Consider the following 23,222-nt stretch of genomic DNA (forward strand, 5'->3'; position numbering starts at 1 on the left):
CTATCATTGATTGATCGCGGCTAAGGCAAGTTTATCGAGAGATAGCTTGGTTATGCGTTTGCTTTGGGAATTAGAACGACCCCGTTGGTTTTTCAGAGATTTAGATATTAAGTGACTATTAAGTATGGTTTAATTTAGGCGAGTACTACGAAACGTCTATAGCTGCGACTACATGGCTCTGAAGGAATATCCCACGTGTTTTTCTACACGACAACGCACCGACTCCTTTCGGAGCAGTCGTGGCGAATGCGCAGTGAAGGATTCTATGAGCGTTCTCTTTATAACGGAACGTTGACCACTGCCGCACGTATTTCGACAAAGGGAAAACCCTTTTTGTATTTGCTGTATACACATAACTCATGCAGCTAGCGCCTCCAGCGATAACTGCACGAAATATTCATCTTGGGCCGCTGTCCATTATCGTGTACGCGCCACACTAGTGTTTCGATGAAGCTTTTGCGCCGGCGTTGACCTTGAAGGTCACATCAAGGTCATATTGACACAACAAGTAGATTTCCGGGTTTGTAATGGAAGGGGCTATCGCTCTAAAGAGAATCTTGACGCCTGGGTAATCAGATGTACAAGCGATGGCCCCGATATACAAGCGATGTCATGGTCAAGTTATAAAACTAAGATGTGAACAGTTAATGACACGGCATTACGAAAGCCGCGTACGCTAACTTACCGAGTTCTGTGAGGACGCACTCCTTGTCTGTGGTTCCTTTCACATTGAATTGTCCGTGGCGAACCAAGTAGAGATACCGATTTCGCTTCGGCTTGGCTTTGTTCAGTTCTTCCTCGAAACGAAGCATCTCCGCCGGCGAGTCGTCCTCCGGTGGCTTCACGCAGAACATGGGGTCGCGCCTACGTCGACGCAGAAAAAATAATAATGCCCAATTTTACTGTACACCCACGGATCGGACGTACGAAGGGACAAGTTCTAGCATGTAGCCAAATAGCTTTACGACAGCGTCTTTCTAAGACGGCGAGTCTTACGTGCACAGGTCGCACAAACGCAGTGCCACATCGTATTTGATCCCTTCTCCCCCCTTCCGGTCAAGTATGAAATCAAAGAATCTTCGCAAGAGGTACGCAAACGAAACGACGACGTGCTTCTCGTACAGGCCTGCCTGTGTTCTGTGACTTTTTTAGGGCAGGGGGTGGGAAATAGACGATTCTCAGAATGCAACATCACGAGTACTCGGTCGCCATTATCCCTAAAAACCTGCATGATCGTAACAACCCTGAACTTCAGAAATTACTGGGATATGTTAGAATGACCAAACGTGTGGGGGCAGATTTGAAAAGACCCTTAGCTGGTTACAGGGGGCGACCGCACCTCCTTTAGCCCTCACGTGTGCACGCCCGTAGCCACACCCAAGATCCGATCATAACTGTGGTCACCTCCGACCCGGGCCGGGAATCCTCCCCTATTCCGGCGCGCCGTTATTACATACGAAATAGCCCAGCACATCCCTCACCTGTCCCAGTTGCTGTCCCAGTACGTGGAACGCTGGTAGCCGGTGCTCCAGGATCGGTACGGCGACCTGTTCTCTTTCGGCTCTTCCCTAACGGACGCAAAGGTAGCGGCGCAGCAGCCACCACCCAGAAGTCCAGCGCCGGCGAGGATCCGAGCGAACATTGTTCAACCTGACGAGATGCGGCGAAGGCGCCGAACAGACGACTGACTGATGTAACACTGCGAGCGCTAGGTGGCTGGATGGTCCCAAGGGGAATGGCTCAACCCACTACGGGGGGCTGGTTTAGGCGACAAGCTTGCTCACTCGTTTTTTTTTTATTCCTGGCTCCTACCCACTACGAGCGAATTGCCGTGAAACCGGCGGTTAATATTGCCACGCGTGTTTAACCTTCTGGTTTTGATGTACTCGGGTTACACCCACAAAGGCTGTTAGCGACGTTCGAGCGGCTTTGTGATTGTTGAAGATCATTCTTTTAAGTTCATGCGCAGGACGCGAATAGACGAGCTCATTCGAGAGTTCGCGCGAGCACCAGCGATGAGGCTTGAATGTTCCATGCCGCCCGTATAAATGCCGCCGCACCACACCTCAGATCAGTTTATCGACGGCCGACGCTCTGTTCGCCGCTATCAGTGTACCACGTGTGGCGCTGTAGTTTGACTTTCAGTTTGCCAGCCGCAAGTGCCATCAAATCAACAGTTCCATCTTGGACACATCGGCTGCTGCCTTGTCTTGTCTTGTCTTGTCTCCTAGGATATTTTGGCTCATACCCACATGGGGGATTGGCCACACTGTACCTCATGATAGATCATTTTTTATAACGCTTGCTAAAAATAAATAAAGAGAAATTAGATAGAAACAATAATAATGTTCCTTTAAAAAACGTGAAAAAATTGTAGAAGAATACGATAAACCAGAATATATAAAACAAATTAACAAGAATGAGGAAGGGGAAGAAAGAATTGGATATATCTGGCAGTACCACTCGCAGCGTATCGTTCCGGTTGCCTGAATGAATTTATGTAGCGCTGACAGAATAGCACTGTGGCCCACACCCAACTGACTGGCTCCAAACGATAATACGGTGGATGTATTGACTGGCAATCCGAGCATACCAATCGGTCTTTCAAGAATTATTCGGCGCAGTGAGGCGAAGCGGCGGCATGTGAGAAGAAAGTGATCTATTGTTTCCGGTTCATTGCAAACTACACATTGGTTAGTTAATGAAAATCCTGATTTGTTGAGCTAAAAATTTAACAGAGGAACTCTACAGCGAAAGCTTGTGAGGGTCACCTCACATTGACGGGAAAGGCATTTTGCGGTGTTCCATGTGAATTGCAAGTGCCGAAATTCTTCAGATTGTAGAAGCGACGTTTCGTTCATTTTTAAGATTAACAGGCGTTTGAATCGTTCGGCAGTAATAAAAGGAAACTGTGGAGCTACTAGCACCACCGGGAAATTTAAAGATGCCGAAGCGAGCGAATCAGCAATTTCATTTAGTTCAATTCCAGCATGCCCGGGGACCCAAATAAACCGAACTTCTGATAGGCTATGCGGTACGAGAGACCAAAATATCCTGAGAAGAGGAGACTTCTTTGCGGACGTTAGATGTGTACATACAGACAAAGCATCCGAAATAATAATAGCTTTTGGCTGCTGCCTTCGTCAACCTCACGACCACGTGACAAAATAAGGGCAAGAGTTTTAGGCTTGTTCGTTGGCGTTGAGCGCCGTAGCCGACGATGGCGATGAAGTAGAAGGCTGTTCTAGACCATCACGGCACAGAAATCATGCAAGGTACCCACTATACGTCATGAGACAATGACGATAACGATGATGATAATGACAATGATGGTCCCGGACAACGGCTGGTTTGTGCAGTAGATGACGTCTCGACATGCTATAAATGCATTTCGTATGACTGGAAACAATCAAAAGCCACCAGGGAAACGTGCCCAGACCTCGCCTTTACCAAGTTTAGATTCCGAAAACATCCGAAAACCAACAGTTTGGTTATGAGGCGCGCTGTAGAGGACGGCTCCAGAAATTCTGGCCATCTTTTGGCTTTTACTTGTATACCTATATCTAAGCACACAAGCATTGAAATATGGTAGCCGCGGTCAGGATTCGATCCCGGGACCTTCGTGGCAGCAGTTGGACTACTAGAGAGCCATGATGGGTCGGCCGCCTATGGTGTATAAACAGAAGCTAAATAATGACTAGTCGATATAACGATAAAGATAGGTTGACCCCTCAGTAAATGACTGCACGGTTGGTTTGATCCTGAAAACATGACTAAACACATTAGGGTATGAGTAAGACTTATTGTCGGGCGCGAGTTGGTTAACATCAAAGGGGTACACGATAGCGGAAACTTGGAAAATAGTGATTCGAGAAAAAGAGTAGGAGGAAGCAGAAAGGTCGGGCGCAAACCCTTCTGCTCCCTGCTACTTTTTTCTCGAATCTTTTTTTTTTCAAGTTTGGGTTATCATGTCCCTTTGACCCTAGTTGTGATTGTCAGGGTGATGTTTATGCCAATCCATATTTTATGCACGCATTTACAAAAACTATGGAGCAACCTATAGGGCAGCGTGAGTTATGTGATTACAATGTACTGAGAATAAAAAGGTCAAATAATAATTGATCATGAGGAACAAAATGTAATTTTTTTTCAATTTTTATATATTGTCACGAGCGGTTGCAATGCACGGCGCATACAGCGCGAATGAACATTCAGACAAAAGGTGAAGAAGGAAGACGACGTTGTGTGGGCTGTCTCGAGACCCCTTGTGGAAGTAAACGCGAACCATCCAGGCTCGCCTGTTTTTTTTCAACCTTTTCGTGTACTTCTTGCGTGTAACATTTGGTGGAGCTGTGCTGGGTACCTCCCACGACCTACGACGGAGCCGTCAGCACCAGAACTTCGTAGAAGCCGTCGCCTTGCCGGACTTTCGCCATCGCGCCCCGACATGTCTCTGGAGCAAAATGACCCCCTCAGCAATGCCTCGGCAAGACCACCGCTGTATCAGCATTACCGAGAGCCACGGCCGTTCTCAGCAAAGCCAGGGGAAGACTTCGATGAATGGCTGACCCATTACGAAAGGGTAAGCCAATGCAACAACTGGAACCCGGCCAGCCAGCTCAGGCATGTCGTTTTTTATTTGACGGACACGGCCCTGGTTTGGTATGAAAACCACGCCGACACGCTTACTACATGGAGCAGTCTTATTGAAGAAATGAAGAAGTGCTTTAGCGACTCGGACACTAAGAAGAAACGAGCGGAAACAGCTTTAGCTCAGAGAGCTCAGGTGATCGGCGAGACTTGCACGACATATATTGAAGAAGTTCTCAAGCTGTGTAAGACCATCGACTCTCGAATGCCCGAGGAAGATAAAGTGGGACACCTTTTAAAAGGTATTGCGGAAGACGTCTATAACTTCCTCATTGGAAAAGACAACCTGAACACCGTATCAGACGTGATTCGGCACTGCCGCACATTCGAGGCGCTGAAAACTCGCCGAATCACGCCGAAGTTTGGACGGCTAGCCAATGTCACGACTGTGGCCAGCGTTGACGCGATTCCGCAGACAGACCTCTCAGCTACCATTCGGCAGATTGTCCGTGAGGAGCTCCTGCGGCACGAAGAACAAACGCGTTATGCGGTGCCGCGTTGCGCCTCCGTCGCTTTCCGAGACGCCGTCTGCGCATCTCCTCCGGCTACTTGGCAGCATTCGGTGAATGCTGCGGATTGTAACAGCTACCGACACGACCCGCATTATGACCAGACCGAACGACGCCATTACGACTCGATTGATCGGCGTTTTGATCAGCATCCACGCGACGTTCGCCCACGAAGACCCAGCACTGCCTACGACATCCAAGGGGAGGGGATGAGTTACTCTCAGCCTGTGGCCGCTGTGGAATATTTCAATCAGCGTCCGGAAGTTCGCCCTCTGCCCGTGTGTTACAACTGTGGCACGCCTGGCCACATAGCTAGGTATTGTAACCGACGGCGGGCATTCAGCAATGGACAGTCGGGATCGTTTATGCAACACGGTGGTCGTGCAATGGATACTAATAGGCCAGGAAACACCACTTTTGAAGGCTACTTCCGAGAAGAAAGAAGCCGTCACTTCCCTCTGGACAGCTATTCTGGAGAACAAGAAAGGTATCGAAACCGTTACCGCTCTCCTGCCTCCGAACGTACTCTGACACCACCACCAGCTTTCCGAGCGTCTCGATCTCCATCTCCCAGACGGCGTGTGACGTCATCATCTCCTCGACGCCGCTTCGCGTCACCACCGCCGGGAAACTAGCCAGCGCGGCCGATGGAGGTGAGGTCGCTGGAAAATCTTTGCTGCCGACTCGGATACCTCCACCTATCTTCATGCTGAAGAATAAGGTTAATGTACTTATTGATGGCGTTTCTACCATGGCTTTAGTCGACACGGGAGCAACTGTTTCTGTCATGAGTGTGGTGTTCAAAAATCTGCTGGGACGCAAGGTTATGTTTCATTGGGACCACAGCACAAGCTTTCGTGGAGTGAGTGGGGACTCATTATACCCGGTTGGTGTGTGTAACGTGGATGTCTCCTTGGGTGGTCAAACCTTTAACACTGAGTTTACCGTGCTTCCGCGTTCCACACACGATGTAATTCTCGGCATTGACTTTTTGAAATTGTGTGGCGCCAATGTTGACTGCCGAACAGGAGAACTCAGTATTTGCGGAAGTGTGTCCTCTGCGCTCTTAGAAGAATCATCCCAGCAAGAGAGTGTGCTTTGTGTTTCTGAAGACACTGTTGTGCCCGCTTTATCCGCGATGCGCGTTCCTGTTGTTTGTTCGTCTTCTGTTAGTACTTCGTTCGATGTTGCAGTGGAACCGGTACATAGAAACTGTCTTAAGAAAAATGTGTTGGTTCCGTATTGTATGGTTTCAGTTACCGATGGATGCGCAGGGCTATGGACGCTAAATTGCTCCACTGAAGCAGTAGTGCTGTCTCAAGGCCTAAAACTTGCTACGTTTCAGGAAGAGTCATTTATACCTATGGCAGTGCTTACAGAACTACCGGATACAGCACAAACCAGTGTCTCGCACACCGCAAACGAACACATGCTCGGAATGGTAGCTACATCGCTCAGTGACCATGAACGTCGTGCTTTGATGGCCCTGCTTTCGAAACACTCTTCAATATTCGACTTTGCACAGCACGACGGCCCCACATCGATTCCTGCATCCCGTACTCGCCATCGCATCAACACAGGATCCGCTGAACCGATTCGTCAAAAACCATATCGTGTGTCCTCTGCGGAGCGAAAGATCATCAGCGCTCAAGTCGAAGAAATGATGGGTAAAGGAGTAATTCGGGAATCGTCTAGCCCTTGGGCAGCTCCAGTGATACTGGTGAAGAAGAAAGACGGCACGTGGCGATTCTGTGTCGATTACCGTCGCCTAAATGCCGTTACTAGGAAAGACGTATACCCACTCCCACGAATTGACGACGCCATCGATTGCCTCTTTGCGGCTTCTTACTTCTCTTCTGTGGATTTACGATCAGGTTACTGGCAAATCCCTATGCACCCGGATGACAGAGAGAAGACCGCTTTTGTAACGCCCGACGGACTATTTGAATTCAACGTGATGCCTTTCGGGCTTTGTAACGCCCCCGCAACGTTTGAAAGGTTCATGGACACTATACTTCGCGGTTTGAAGTGGGAAGTTTGTATGTGCTACCTAGACGACGTTGTGATCTTCGGCCGAACATTTCGTGAGCATAACGAGCGCCTGGACTTGGTACTAAACTGCTTGAGGAAGGCCGGCCTTGTGCTTAATTCTAAAAAGTGCCATTTTGGTGAACGACAGACACTTGTGCTGGGACACCTGATCGACAAAGAAGGTATACGACCAGATCCACAAAAGACAACAGCTGTGGAGGCATTCGAGGCACCTCGCTCTGTGAAGCAGCTACGAAGTTTTTTAGGGTTATGCTCCTACTTTCGCCGTTTCATTCCCAAATTTGCTGACATAGCTCATCCGCTCACATGCCTTCTCCAAAAAGGTGTTCCTTTCGAGTGGAGCTCGGAATGCGACTCATCGTTTCGGCAGCTAAAGCTACTGTTGACGTCCCAGCCTATTCTTCGCCACTTCAATCCGTCATCACCGACAGAAGTTCATACCGATGCTAGTGGTGTTGGCATTGGCGCCGTACTAGTTCAGCGTGTCGGCGACAGCGAGCATGTGATATCGTACGCTAGCCGCTCATTGAGTCGCCCCGAGCGTAACTACACTGTCACCGAACAAGAGTGTCTGGCGGTCGTCTTCGCTGTGCAACGGTTTCGATCGTATCTCTACGGGCGCCCCTTTACTGTCGTCACGGATCATCACTCTCTATGCTGGCTTGTGAATCTTCGGGATCCCTCTGGTCGACTAGCACGCTGGGCGCTCCGTCTACAGGAGTATGATTTCGTTGTTTCCTACAAGAGCGGCCGGCGACACGCTGATGCTGATTGTCTCTCTCGCCTGCCACTCCCAACGACTGAATGTGACGCGGACAACTTTGATGAATACATCGCTTTTGTGTCCACGGGATTTCCGGATATGGATACCTTCATATCAGAGCAGAGGAAAGACGACAGCTTACAGCCGCTATTCGCGGCCGCGCGGGAGTCCGCTGCAGACAATCGTTTTCGCTTACGTGACGGCGCCCTATATAAGACGAACTTCTCGGCTACCGGTGCGCGCTACCTTTTGGTTGTCCCCAAGAGCCTTCGCAGTCACGTATTATCTGCCATGCACGACGAACCAACTTCCGGACATCTTGGATGCACAAGAACACTCTACCGTGCTCAGGAACGCTTTTATTGGCCCCGGATGCGCAATGATACCGAACGGTACGTCGCCAGCTGCACCCAATGTCAGCGTTACAAGCGACCAACTGACGCGCCGTCTGGTCGCCTTCAGCCTGTTTCGCCTCCTAGCACCCCCTTTGAGCAAGTTGGTATAGATCTTCTGGGCCCTTTTCCGCGATCCACAGACGGCAATCGTTGGGTCATCGTTTGCGTAGACCACTTAACCCGTTATTGTGAGACGGCAGCACTGCCGTCGGCCACAGCAAAAGACGTTTCCATCTTCTTGCTGTTTCAAGTTATCCTCAGACACGGACCTCCTCGTATCGTAATCAGCGACCGTGGGCGGCAATTTACCGCGGATGTTGTCGAAGAGACCCTTCGTCTGTGCTCATCAAGCTTCCGCCATTCCACTCCATACCATCCACAGACTAATGGTCTAGTGGAACGCACGAACCGAACGCTTGCCAACATGCTGTCCATGTACATCGACTCCGCGCACAAGAACTGGGACACAATTTTGCCTTTCATCACCTATGCTTTCAACACCGCAAGACATGAGACCACTGGTTACTCACCTTTCTTTCTCCTTTATGCTCGTCCACCACGCTATAATCTTGACACTATGCTTCCCTACTCTGCTCATCACAGTGAGCCGATCAACGAGATTCTCTGTAGAGCAGAAGAAGCGCGACGCCTCGCTCGGCTACGCACCGTCACCTCGCAAGACCGGTCAAAGATCCGCTATGACGACCGTCACCGACATGTTCACTTCAATCCTGGAGATCAGGTGTGGCTCTGGACGCCTTTACGGAAACGTGGCCTGTACCAGAAATTTCTCGCTCACTATGTCGGGCCCTACGTTATCCTCGAACGCCTCAGTGAGGTCAACTACCGCATAGCACGGCTCACAAGCACTGGACGGCGCTCGGCTAAAACAGAAGTGGCGCACGTCGCTCGCATGAAGCTATGCAATGCACGAACCACTGAGTGACTCGCCCGGCGGGCTTCGTCTGCCAACGGGGAAATGTCACGAGCGGTTGCAATGCACGGCGCATACAGCGCGAATGAACATTCAGACAAAAGGTGAAGAAGGAAGACGACGTTGTGTGGGCTGTCTCGAGACCCCTTGTGGAAGTAAACGCGAACCATCCAGGCTCGCCTGTTTTTTTCAACCTTTTCGTGTACTTCTTGCGTGTAACAATATATTTGGCAGAATATGGGAAAGTAGGCTACGTTAGAGCCGGTTATCCCAACATCATGACAGTAATGTACAAGATAAACACAAAAACAAGAAAAATTAAGAAAAAAACAAGAAAAAAACTAATCAGATGCACTACGTTATCCGTTTCTTTCTGACGAAGTCTTATATATGAGAGCTCGTACAATTCCGTTGAATCAGATTAAATTTCTATTTTTATGGCTGATTTTTCTGCTTCAGTGCTTTGCACACGCACATCTTTTATCAACCAGTGTGTCCAATGCCCCACAAGAGCCAGTGGCTGAAACTAGGAACAACTGTTCAAACAAATTGTCGCCCTCGCTAGTGTAAAAGCTCTTTGGATAGCATCCGAAGTAAAATAAATGCCTTGTAACTCCACTATTTAATTTATTACTTCTTTTATGCTTACCGGGAAACATGATTTATGATACATACGTCAGACTTACTCAGTCGCATAGAGTTTTCTAAAGTTAACTAGAGGGGACTCTGGCGCTGCGGTCATTCAGCGACCATGGGAGTACCATATTTGCTTAGTCTTCGTACTTGCGGGCAGCAAATTGTACTTGCGGCTTTGTTTATTGCTGTGTTTCAGCTTTGTTTACAAAAAAAGATTTGACCCTTTGAACTTCGTGACCCAATTTGGAAAGGTAAGTCTAAAATAATAAGATGGTGAAGCGCAACCGCTGAACATTTGCTAATATTTGTTTCGCGAGTAAACAGCTCCAAGCCACACGAACACGCACGGAACCAAAAGCAGGCCAAAAGTACGAATATTAGACAAATGTGTGTACTACCCATTATTCCCATGCTCGCTGAAGCGCCGTGCGTTGCAGCTTCCATAGACACTAGCGCCAGAGTTCCCTCTAGTGTATATTAGGAAACTCTACGCTCAGTAGATCACACTTTTGTTGTTGTTGTTGTTTCCGTATTGTGGTGAGTGTAAGAGACTAAAGCCCAAACTCCATAAGCGCGAAAATGCACGCGACAGCGACGAGCGACGCTATGAGCGACGAAACAGGGCGTTCGCGCGACGTGTCGCGTGCTCGTTTTCGCGCGATCGCTCGGTTCTCCAGATTCGGAAACCGTCGCTCATCGCCCGGAAGTGCTGGGCTCAAGCAGCCAATAGCGAAAAACTGGAAAAGACGAAGACTACATAGGTGCACGTGACCCTGCCCGAGTCACGTATGCGCAACAAAAAATAACGCAATGTTTATTAGGCATGCGCATATAAAAAATGCTGCAAAGCAATAATAAACACTTTCCGTTCCATTACACAACAATATATCTCATTTTTAAATTGGAAACCGCTCGCTACGCGGTTTTCTTGGTGCGAGTTGACGGCCTCATGCCAGCAACAGTGGAATTCGCTCGCCGAAGCCGTCGCGTGAATGAGGTTTGCCTGCGCTAGCGACTGATCGCGCGAAGCCGATCTACGTCGCGTCGCTCGTCGCTTTCGCGTACATTTTCGCGCTTATGGAGTTTGGGCTTAAAGACTCAACCTCGAGTGAGCAATGATGATGATGATGATGTGTGGGTTTTAACGTCCCAAAACCACTATATGATTATGAGAGACGCCGTAGTGGAGGGCTCCGGAAATTTCGACCACCTGGGGTTCTTTAACGTGCACCCAAATCTGAGCACACGGGCCTACAACATTTCCGCCTCCATCGGAAATGCAGCCGGCGCAGCCGGGATTCGAACCCGCGACCTGCGGGTCAGCAGCCGAGTACCTTAGCCACTAGACCACCGCGGCGGGGCCCTCGAGTGAGCAAGTGAGTGAGCGAATGAGTGAGTGAGTGAGTGAATGATTGAGCGAGTGAGTGGTTGAGCGAGTGAGTGAGTAAGTGAGGGAGCGGCAGAGTGAGTGAGCAAGTGAGTGAGCGAGTGTGTGAGTGAGCGAGCGAGTGAGTGATTGAGCGAGTGAGTGAGTGGACGAGTGAGTGAGTGAGCGAGTGAGTGAGTGACCTTATTGTGGTCCAAAAGTGGCAGAACCTGCATACAGGGCAGAAGGCCCCGCTATTACACCCAGGTGGCCCCACCCCAAGAACGCTCGTATTCTTAAAATCGCGTATACTACTTGTGCAGCCCGATTCTACGGTTGATCCCCTGTAGTGGGTTTCTGCCACTGTCTGGCACGTCCGTTCTAGCACGTGGTGCACTCGGTGCACGCGCTTCACAAGCCTCGCGGTGTTCGTGCGAGGCAGTCTTCTGGCATCGACGCAGTAGCAAGCTCGCTCTCTGCCGGCCACCGTCAGCGCTCTGAACCTCGCCGTCTTAGCCACCGAGATCCCTCCTGCCGTAACGTTTGCAAGAGGTACGTCTTCGTAGCACATGCACGTGTTGCTACAAGACCCGCAAGGGGAGCCTGTCGGCATTGCGTTCCTAAGTACTTACCAGTCGTTTCAGTTGCCAGCCACGGTGGCCACGTTTCTACCGTACGCTGGTTTGCACAAAAGCCTGCGTCCAGTTAATCAACCGTACAGTTAATCAACCGCGGGTACTCGTAATCATTCCGAAAGCCCTGCTAAGACGTATCCAGTTGGCTTGGCGTTAGACTAGACTTAGGCCTACTGCAAGACTTGTCGAGAACGATCACTCGGCGGTATTCTCGGATACGGTGAAGTATATGCACAGGATGAAGTAGCTTATGATTCTTTCGCAAAGTCGAACCGATGAATGCGATAGAAACGAATTAGAATTGTATACGAAATAGGGCTAGCAGGTAACTCCTTTGGCATCCGACATCGCGCAACTCAACAAAAGGATGACGTAAGCCGTTACAACTAGCAAAGTTACTTTCATGCTGTCTGTATCTTCAACGCAAAGTATAAGAAGCGAGAACAGAGCGCGTTTTAAAGTATGAGCCGTCTGCTGATCTATGTCAAGATTAGAACCACGCGAGTACGCCCCGCTGCTCGAATTGCGCAGTTTATGCCGAAGCGACGCTCCCCCCTCCGTCTCTTCAGAGACCCTGCATGCGCGAAACCGAAGAAAGTCGACTGACTTTTTCTCCGCTTAAACGGCGATCCTCGGCTGCAACTAGAACGACCTTAGTCGCACGTTGAACGCGTCACTCGCGGGGCGATTTTGTCACCTGTGTATAGTTGACAAAACATGACAGAGATGGCGTAAATGCACCTGGAGTGTCTATAATATCTACGTAATTGTTGCAATAATACACGCGGGGTGATCTCCCACTGTTCATGACATGGACGTTCCTGTCCATGATCCCACCAGTCACTCCCTTAATATTCGACCATGTCCGTCTGCCACAGTGTTGTACACGTTTTTTCTAGGTGGTTCCCAGTATCGATAGCAACGCACTCGAGTGAGCAGGTTGAAATACTGCAGGAAACCAGCGATGCCACCTCCTGGATACCCTGGACAACCTGGACACCCTGGCTACCCCGGGCCACCCGGACAACCTGGACATCCCGGACACCCTGGATATCCCGGACAGCCTGAACATCCTGGGCACCCTGGACAACCTGCACCCCCTGCACCACATGAATTCGGATCTCGCCAAACAGAGGCGCCGTAAGCTTGCTTTCTCTACTTGTCCGCCGCCGTGGATTAGTAGGTATACGGTGCTCTGCTGCTGACCCGTCGCTCGTGGGTTTTATCCTAGCTGCGGCGGTATAAAGTTCGGTGGAGGCTAAATACTTGAAGCCCGTGCGCTGTGCGATGTCAGTGCATTTTAAAGAACACTGGATGTTCAAAATTTCTGCAGCCCTCCACTACGGCCCTATCATAGCCATATCCTGAATTGGGGACGTAAAACCCCAGATATCATATGCACTCTCTACATTTTGTGCGTGGCACGTCGTGAACAGTTTGTCCGGCAGTTAGAATAAGGAATGTGTCAGGATCTCTTCCATTACAATTGACAATGGTAAACCAATCGGCAAGCCATGTCGATCAGCTTTAACTGCGAAACAGTTTTAAAGGACCACCATGTCGTCGTCTCATGTTTTGCGTTGGCGCGTCGCAGTTGGCGTTATTTTTTATTCCGTACGTGCGCGTTAAAATGAGTCAGCGCTTGGCGCATAGACTCCTCGTTGCGTCCCTGTTAGAGGACATGTAAGTGAAGACACGCCGCACGCTGACGCGTTGTAACACGCACGTTTGGTTTGGGCTTAAGAGGACACTGAAGGCGAACATCAAGTCGACGTTGATTGCTGAAATAGTGGTTCAGAAACCTCGTGGTGCTACTTTCGTGACAATTTATTGCTCAATATGGAATGAAATTACATTTCAGTGGTCCGCACGGCGTAAGCGCACTTCGGATCACCCACCTGAACGGGCTTTCTGACGTAGCTATAGCAGTTGTCTTGCCTAATACTGCCCGCCTTTCCTGCGCAGAATCCGACGCGTGTAGCAGCAGAGCATTGCTCGTACGGACATCTTGCAAGACTTGCCCAAATTGCGGTTGAACATCTTGCAAGTCTTGCCCGAGTTGCGGTTGATCTCGTGATTTTAAGCGCGACAGTGCAGCGAGCACACGCGCAGATGTTTCGTTGCTTTGCACGCTATAGCGCAGAGGCGCGGCACTCGGCCGCTTCGAGCGTAGGGGTTTGTTTTGCGGCACCCAGTGCAAAGTCGCGTCGATTTCACTGCTGCAGCTCGTGCGGCGTACACCACTCGGTCATTTGGCAACATCGGATGCCCGCGACATTCTTTTTTTCTTTCCGTCACAGTGACTTACGTGAGCGTGCAAAGCACGCGCAGTGGTATGCGATACAGGAACAACCACACAGGCGCGGCCGCGTGGGCGAAACGCAGCTTGGCGAAAACAGAACTTCCGAACCACTCGAGCCGTTCTCCAGAGTAACGCAAAGCTGTTTTTTTTTTTACCACGAATCAAACAAAAACACCCAAGCAGCATTTTAATGCGTGTTGTAATGTACGAAAGGTTCTTTTTTTATTGCAACTGCTTTGATTACTAGTGATTAATTGGGAATTTCGCGTCATCGGGATCATTCCAAAATGCCCTACAGGAGGCGCACATCGTGTCGTGCTTTAATTTTTTGATGAGCAGAGCACCGCTGTTGATATTGAGGTTCTAGACGTTCTCAGGTATTGATATCTCAGTCTGACGTAGATTGTTGTTTGCTCTCAGTGGTTTTTTTTTTTAGCCAAGTAGACAGCAGAAATGAAACGCCAGCGCACGCCTGCCTGCCTGTGAACGCCAGCGACGCCGAAGAACTATTCCGCCAGTTTAGGTCTGTCAGATCCCGTGAAACGACAGCGAAACGACAGCGCCGGGACGCACCACGCGCGGAGCAGTAAAATAATATAGAAAAAAGTACAAAAAAGGCCACAGAATACAAAATATTTAATTGTAAAACAAATAAGATAATCGCTGGAAAAGAACACAATAATAAATAAAATATTTCACGAAAAAACAGCAGATAACCACTGGGTTAACACAAGGAAAATTCAGGCAAATTTACTCTCCACAAGGTATTTATTCATTTATTTATTTGATTAATTTATTTATTTCAGTACCCTCAGGGCTCGAGGGCATGGCAGGTTATATTTTTACTACATCATACTTAAAAAGAGCAAAAAAGTGGGGGTTACATACAGCGAAGGAAACTTCACTAGGGGTTAACTGACCGATTTTTTTTTTCTTTAGAAGCGAAGCTTCTTAGGCCCGCACTTCACCGTCGCCATCGCTGCCGTTGAAGCTCCTGCGCCGGGCAAGCGCAGCAGCAGCGGCATATGGTGGTGGTGGTAGTGGTTAGAAGATGAGAAAAGGCACCTAATTTCTGCAACCCGGTCGGGAGCACGGCGCAGTGCCTCGCGCGGCGCCGCGCGCGTTGCACACTCATTCAAATTTTCCCGCCAACGAGCGCAGCAAACGCTCTCCCCCACCTGCTGCTCACCCTACGGCCTTCATGAAAGGCAGCCGCGAGATCTGGTGCATGGTCCAGAGCGCCCCATTACTAAGGACCTTCGCTCATTGGTGTACGCGGAACAACTGGTAGCTTTTCTTTTCCTTTTCTCACAGTGTACAGAATATAATTCACAGCTATGATCAGGGTAGGCCAATCAGTCTGCCAGGTCATTTAAAAAACAAAAACAAAAAACCGCACACCCTGAAAAATCGCAGCACGCACAAACGAGTCCCTTGCGTCATGTGCTTAATCTCTCAGGCCTCCCACCAAGGCGGACAACTTCCTCAACACGTGCGTCACCATTGTTGCCGTGCTGATCGTGGTCACGCTAATCGTCATGGGATTCATCCTGCTCAAGTGCTTCAGCATCCAAGAAGTCTGTGAGTGGTCACTGATTCCATAAGTGTCTCGCACGTGGTCGGGAAGCCACATCAGTGTCGTATAGGATAGCCACCCACCTTGCAATGCTGTGCCTTCGTTTGTGATCACTTTTCAGGTAACAGGACGATAACTGCCTACGGCGACATGAACACTTCCCTGTCTTGTGAAAGCGACGAATGCAAGGCATACGGTGAGCGTTCGTAACGAAACTCTCATACTCACTCACTAACGTATTATTTCCATGAATGATTGCAGAGTAATGTTTTTCATTGCAGTAGTTATCGCGTTACACGTACTTACCAGAACAGGCTCAGCATAAGGCTCGTAGCCTGTATTGTGTTTCGGGAGGAGTTCGGCCTCCTAATACGTATGTGCATGCGTCTGTTTACACTTGTGCGTGTATATTATATGCGTGTATATGTATGTTATATATGTTCGCGTATATATATGTGTATATGTATGTGCATGTTATCCAGAATAAGTCATGGTACGTGGAAGTTAACTTACGCATGTTTGATGTGCTATCCCTGGTTAACCCATTGGACAACTTGTGCAGCGTTGACAATGCGGGCCTCCAAGCTGGACTTCCAGGAGGCCTGCGAGGATTTCTACGAGCACGTCTGCGGCGGCTGGATTCGCACGGCCAAGGTGGCTCCGGACGAAGTCTTCAAGAGCGTCGCCAGGGACATGCGACGAACCGTAGAGGACCAGATCTCCGGTGCGCATCCGGCACCTAGATGGTTACGAATCATTGTGTTATAGAAGAGATAAGGCAAACTAAGTATTCGCCAACTTCCGTACCATACTACGCTCATTTCGAACATGTTGAATGCTTTCAGAGATACTGAACAACACCGTGATATCGTACCGAGACCAGACGGCTGCCCAGAAGGCTGCTGCACTCTACCAAGGCTGCATCAACATCGGTACGTTAGCATCATTCCCCCAAGTCGCACACCAGGTCGATAAAGCGCTCATTTTGCTGTCGCATTGGTTTTCTATTAGCAAAGTGCGTACTCTCTCCAACATTTCATTATCCCAGCAAGGTGGCAAACCACTTGTTACATATGTTCAACAGGAGCTATATTCATCTTGCCTTAATTATTTCTGCAACACTCGAAAAATCCGAGGCTAAGCTTTTGTCCCGGACAAATAGAACGGGTCGTTGATGTGCATCGTTGAAACTAACTCGACCGTGTTGCATCGCAACGGTACAACTCCCTATAGTTTAGGAATGCGCTTGGACAAAGCTATGTCCTTCTTATGGCATACCCTTGCATCAATTCAACGTTTGTACTGAATCCTGAAGGAACAAATGGCTAGCCATAATCGGCTATCCTCACGATATTTGACCATAATAAAACCTCTTCGTGCATCCTCCTCGCGTGCCTATTTTCACTGAGCGCAGACCTGCGCAACAGCAAAGGTACCAAGCCCCTGGAGGACTTGCTGGCGCGGTACGAGCTAGCGCACTGGCCCATAGTGAACCGGACGCAGCAGTTCCGCACCTTCTACCTGCTGGGCAACGCCATCCGAGAGCTGCGTCTGGACGCACTCATCTCGGTCACTGCGCACCTCGACTACCACAACAGCGAACGTTACATCCTTTACGTGAGCGCCAACCTACTACCATACCGCTAACATTATATTGTCACGTACCAAGAGCCGTAGAGAAGGGACAGGAACAGCGGGGCAGAAAGACACGAGCGTGTATCTTCGAAACGAGGCGCTAACCACACCTCTTCTTCGTTCTCTTTGCCCTTTTCGGCTCGCTAGGGCTTGCCGGCTCACAACTCTAGGTGGCATTATTCCCCCTCCCATTAGAGCATCGACCCGATGCTCATACACAAGGGGACAGCAGGGTTGGTAAGGGAAAAAAAAGAGAAACGGTAGCTATAGTGCACAGGGCATATGCAGGTGCAAAAAAAATTGTCTGAGGTTGGTCATAAGAGAAAAAAAAACATTAACAGAGTTCACAGTTCGTTCGAGACCCAACGGGCAATGTAAAAAAAAACGAAAATGTTTGCTGCCCGGGCATAATAAGACGAGTATCACCGCGTAATATAAGGTTTTAGGCGGACGACATGCACAATCTCTGTTCGTGGTGAGTGGCGCTGTGTCGTTGCCGAGCCTCCGTCTGGAATAACTTCATAGTTGACCTCGTTCAACCGCCGTAATACTTTGAAGGGTCCGAAGTACTTGCTCAGGAGTTTTTCGCTCAGACCTCGCCGTCTAACAGGAGTCCAAACCCACACTTGATCGCCAGGTTGGTAGGAGACTTGTCGGTGGTGGATATTGTACCTTCGGGCGTCTTCACATTGCTGCGATCTTATGTGCACGCGAGCTAATTGACGTGCTTCCTCTGCACGCTGAATGTAATCGTCGACATCGGGAGTTAGTAGCTCGTGCTGGTCGATGTCACAAGGAATCATAGCGTCTAGCATGGTTTGCACGTCTCTACCGTAAACGAGGCGGAAGGGTGCGAACCTTGTCGTTTCCTGGGTTGCGGTGTTGTACGCAAACGTTACGTATGGCAGGATTTCGTCCCACGTTTTATGCTGCACATCCACGTACATAGAAATCATGTCCGCCAGCGTTTTGTTCAGCCTTTCTGTTAAGCCGTTACTCTGGGGGTGGTATGCGGTTGTCTTGCGGTGGTTCGTGTAACTGAGCTTGAAGATGTCGTCCAACAGTTTTGCCGTAAACGCTGTCCCTCGGTCAGTGATGATGAATGACGGGGCACCGTGACGAAGCACAATGTGGTGCATGAAAAACTGGGCGACTTCAGATGCTGTACCACGTGGCAATGGCTTCGTTTCAGCATAACGCGTCAAGTAATCAGTTGCGACGATGATCCACTTGTTTCCGGAGTGAGACATAGGAAACGGTCCAAGAAGGTCCATCCCAACTTGGTCAAACGGCGTACGCGGTGGATCGATGGGTTGTAAGAGGCCTGCAGGCTTCGCAGGTGGTGACTTGCGACGCTGACATTCGCGGCATCCTTTCACGTAGCGTTTGACACAAGCTGCGAGTTTTGGCCAGAAATATAGCTTTCGAACCCGGTCGAGTGTCCGTGAGTATCCCAGGTGGCCGGATGTCGGCTCATCGTGGCAGGCTAATAGGATGTCATCACGAAGGTCATGAGGGACGACTAGAAGATAAGATCTGCTGCCAACACTAGTGTTTTTCTTGTATAATATGTCGTGTCGTAAGCAAAATGACGGCAACGTACGGGAAAGGGGACGGGGAACAGACGCGGTGCTGCCTTCTAAATGATCGATGATGGGTCTTAACTCGGGGTCCGCTCGTTGCTTACTGAGGAGGTCCGCCCCACTGAGAGTCCCCAGGAAGGTGCTGACGTCTTCTACAGCTGTATGGTCGGACTCCAGAGGTGCTCGTGATAGCGTGTCGGCGTCTTCATGCTTTCTACCCGACTTGTATACAATGGTGATATCGAACTCCTGAAGTCGCAGACTCCATCGTGCTAATCGCCCAGAGGGGTCTCGGAGGTTAGCCAACCAACATAAAGCGTGGTGATCACTCACAACTTTGAATGGGCGCCCATATAGATAAGGCCTGAACTTTGTAATCGCCCATATTACCGCGAGACATTCTTTCTCTGACGTTGAATAGTTGGTTTCGGCACGTGATAGAGTGCGGCTCGCGTAGGCAATCACACGTTCAATCCCATCTTGTGTTTGCAGCAGGATAGCTCCGAGACCAATGTTGCTTGCGTCAGTGCGCACCTCTGTGTCAGCGTCCTCATCGAAATGACCGAGTAAAGGAGGGGAACACAATCGATGTTGCAGTTCCGCAAAGGCAGTCGCTTGTTCGTCAGTCCACTGAAATGGGGTGTCGTCACGCGTAAGTCTGATGAGAGGCTCCGCAACCTTAGAGAAGTTTTCAATAAAACGGCGATAGTAGGCGCAGAGCCCCAGAAATCGCCGAAGACTTTTTTTGTCTGTCGGAGCTGGAAAAGAGGCCACAGCAGCAGTCTTCTCGGGATCGGGCCGAACGCCTGTAGCGCTCACAACGTGACCGAGGAACTTCAGTTCATTGAAGCCGAAATGGCACTTCTCTGGCTTGAGGGTAAGGTCAGCGGATCGTATGGCTTCAAAAACACTCCGGAGGCGATGAAGGTGCTCGTCAAACGTTTTTGAAAAGACAACGACATCATCTAGATAGACGAGGCAACTTTTCCACTTGAGGTCAGCGAGAACGGTATCCATCATTCGTTGGAATGTGGCCGGAGCGGAACAGAGGCCGAATGGGAGCACTCGGAACTCATACAGGCCGTCAGGAGTTACAAATGCCGTTTTTTCGCGGTCACGTTCATCGACTTCAATTTGCCAATAACCACTTTTGAGGTCGATTGAGGAAAAGTACTTTGCTCGCCTCAGCCTGTCAAGAGAATCGTCCACTCCAGGCAACGGGTACACGTCTTTCTTTGTGACGTTATTCAGCTTCCTATAATCGACACAAAAGCGAAGTGTACCATCTTTCTTCTTTACAAGGACCACTGGGGATGACCAAGGGCTACTTGATGGCTGTATTACACCGTCTTGAAGCATTTCCTTCACTTGCTTTTGAATCGCGCGTCGTTCGGTTGGTGAAACGCGGTAAGGCTGTTGCCGTATAGGGTGCGCGTCGCCGTAGGTGATAATACGGTGTTTGGTAATCGATGTTTGGCGGATTCTCGATGAACGTGCAAAACAGGCGTGGAATTCTATCAACAGGTCGTTAAGCCTTCGTTTGTTTTCGTCAGAAAGCGCTGGATTTATGTCGACGCCCCGGAGAGGTGCTTCGGTATTATCAGTTGCCTCGGAAGCAAAACACTCAGTCACATTAGTTACTGGGTAGGCATAGGCGATGACAGTACCAGGGAAAAGGTGTCGGCGCTCGTAGCTAAAGTTCGTAACAAGTACCTCGCAATGGCCATCCTGAAGGTCTACTAGGCTTCGTGCTACGCAGACACTTTGGGAAAAGAGCAGGGATCGATTGCTCTCCGCCACCATTTCACCGTGTGCTGATTTGTTACTAGCCACTTGAACCATAACACTTGAGCGCGGTGGTATCGTCACAGCATCGTCAATTACCCGCAGACATACTCGATCGTGGTCGGGATTATGCTCTGGTGTGGCGCTTTTTGTTGAGAACGTGACGAGGCGTTGTCGAATGTCGATGATAGCACCGTGCTCCCTCAGGAAGTCCATGCCAATGATCAGGTCTCGAGAACACTGACGGAGAACACTCAAGCTGATAACAAAGGTTGAACCACGAATCTGTATTCGTGCTGTGCAAATGCCGAGTGGCATGACGATGTGCCCGCCAGCTGTACGAATTGGCTTGAGGTTCCAAGGCATCGTCACTTTCTTTAGAAGAGCAGCCTGTTTTTCACTTATTATAGAAAAATCCGCACCCGTGTCAACTAAAGCAGTGACTTTGCGACCGTCGAGCAGCACTGGAATATCTAATGAAACCTTTTCGGAACCAGCTGGTGTCGTCGTCGTCGGGGAATCTTCAGTTTGCGGAAGCGTCGGTAGGAGGCCTTGAGCTTGCCGGTATGAGCGGCCTCGCCCCCGAAGGTCGCTGTGGTTAGTTTTCCCGGCGCGGACTGGGGGACCGACCCTGCGCCACGCTCGAATAGGTGCGGCGATTAGGAGAAAATCGCCGCGGCGACGGGGAGCGTGACTGGTGCAAGGATGACGAAGTTCCGCGCTGTTGAGCCACATACTCTTCAATATCAGGGGGCCGCTGACCAAACCTGGGTGGTGGTGAGTTCGTCGAAAATCCGCGTAGTCCAAGTTGCCGGTAAGAACAGTGTCGGTAAAGATGCCCAGCTTCGCCACAGTGGAAGCAGAGAGGACGTCGATCAGGCGCACGCCAGACGTCTGATTTTCGCGGGATCGGGCGAGGTGCGCTGTAATATGGTGCCGCTTGGACCGTCTGCAGCATGGCTGGGGCCACGGTGGGATGCGGGATTGCGGGTGTTACAGGTTGCCGCAAAGCTTGAGCATACGACATGCGGGGGAAGTCACCGGGTGGTTGATAATCCCGCATGCAAGTTGGTTCTCTTAAAGCATGCTGGACTTCATCTCGGACAACGCTGGAGAACGAAGAGGTAGAGGGCTGCGAGGGCACTGACAGCTTCTGAAGTTCTTCGCGGATGACTGAACGTATGAGCTCTCGGAAAAAATCCATTTGGCCACCGAAAGCTCCAAAGTAGTCCGTAGTTGAAGCATTGACGTGTCGCTCGTATGACGGGGCCCGGTGCCTAAGGGTGCTTTCGATGGTGACAGCTTCCGTGAGAAATTCTGACACAGTCTTGGGTGGACTGCGTACAAGCCCACCGAAAAGTTGCTCTTTCACCCCGCGCATGAGGTACCGTACCTTCTTTTCTTCTGGCATGCCGGGGTCAGCTCGGTGGAAGAGGCGCGTCATTTCCTCGACATACATCGCAACCCCTTCGTTTGGTAGTTGTATGCGGGACTGCAGATCGCGCTCAGCTCTCTCCCGACGGTCAGGGCTTGCATATGTCGCAAGAAGTCGGCGTTTGAAGTCTTCCCATGATGTAAGAATACCTGCCCGGTTCTCGTACCAGACACGTGCGCCGTCCAAAAGACTGAAATAGACGTGCCGCAGTTTGTCTGCGTCGTCCCACTGGTTGTGCACGGCAACGAACTCGTAATGAACAAGCCAATCTTCCACATCCTCAAGTGCAGTGCCATGAAAAGGATTTGGCGTTCGCGGTGTTAGTAAGGTGCAATGGAGCGGCGTTGTGCCGTTCGTACCGGTTGAATTGGTGTCGGCATGGCTGGTCGGAGCTGCCATGTTGTTTGCGAGCAGTCCAAACTCAGGGGATTGCCCTCGGATCCTTCTGCTGGCGCGGTGCACAGGAGTGACCACCGGTACGACGCTTGTGTTCCTGGTATGTGGAGGGGTACGGTGCATAGATCACCCAGCACTTCCACCAGTTTGTCACGTACCAAGAGCCGTAGAGAAGGGACAGGAACAGCGGGGCAGAAAGACACGAGCGTGTATCTTCGAAACGAGGCGCTAACCACACCTCTTCTTCGTTCTCTTTGCCCTTTTCGGCTCGCTAGGGCTTGCCGGCTCACAACTCTAGGTGGCAATATAGAGGCCAAAGCAGCACAAGCTTCAGTATCTAATCTAATGTCGCCATTATGGTAAAGATGCAGATGTACCGGCTCGCCCAACTATGGGTGCTGTACTTCAAAGCAGCAAACGCAAGGACGTAGAACTATAGCGTTGCGTGCTCCACACTGCGCATGCACAGGACATTAACGCTAAACTAAAACACTAGGCAGTTTTAGAAGAGCGTACGCAATGTTCGCATTGGTCGCAGTCACCCGCTATTTTAGTCACTTATCGGGGGAC

The 23,222-nt window shown here is 50.1% G+C and overlaps 2 protein-coding genes across 2 annotated transcripts in view; one reads left to right on the forward strand and one right to left on the reverse strand.

Annotated features, from left to right (window-relative positions):
• LOC119160101 (serine/threonine-protein phosphatase PGAM5, mitochondrial) overlaps nt 1–2,088 on the reverse strand; it is a 9,926-nt gene extending 7,838 nt beyond the window's left edge. The window contains exons 1-2 of the mRNA XM_075885456.1: nt 1,482–2,088; nt 686–864 (exon numbers count right to left, since the gene is read on the reverse strand). Of these exons, the coding sequence (XP_075741571.1) occupies nt 686–864; nt 1,482–1,642 (340 nt within the window). The 5' untranslated portion in view covers nt 1,643–2,088. The remainder of the gene's footprint in view (nt 1–685; nt 865–1,481) is intronic.
• A 9,667-nt stretch (nt 2,089–11,755) lies between these two features.
• Nucleotides 11,756–23,222, forward strand: part of LOC119163368 (neprilysin-1) — a 28,988-nt gene continuing 17,521 nt past the window's right edge. Inside the window, exons 1-7 of the mRNA XM_075885458.1 lie at nt 11,756–11,857; nt 12,895–13,080; nt 15,702–15,823; nt 15,940–16,014; nt 16,381–16,542; nt 16,664–16,750; nt 17,233–17,435. Coding sequence (XP_075741573.1) covers nt 12,905–13,080; nt 15,702–15,823; nt 15,940–16,014; nt 16,381–16,542; nt 16,664–16,750; nt 17,233–17,435 — 825 coding nt within the window. The 5' untranslated portion in view covers nt 11,756–11,857; nt 12,895–12,904. The remainder of the gene's footprint in view (nt 11,858–12,894; nt 13,081–15,701; nt 15,824–15,939; nt 16,015–16,380; nt 16,543–16,663; nt 16,751–17,232; nt 17,436–23,222) is intronic.

The sequence above is a fragment of the Rhipicephalus microplus genome, unplaced genomic scaffold (assembly GCF_043290135.1).
Source record: "Rhipicephalus microplus isolate Deutch F79 unplaced genomic scaffold, USDA_Rmic scaffold_152, whole genome shotgun sequence".
Lineage (NCBI taxonomy): Eukaryota > Metazoa > Arthropoda > Arachnida > Ixodida > Ixodidae > Rhipicephalus > Rhipicephalus microplus.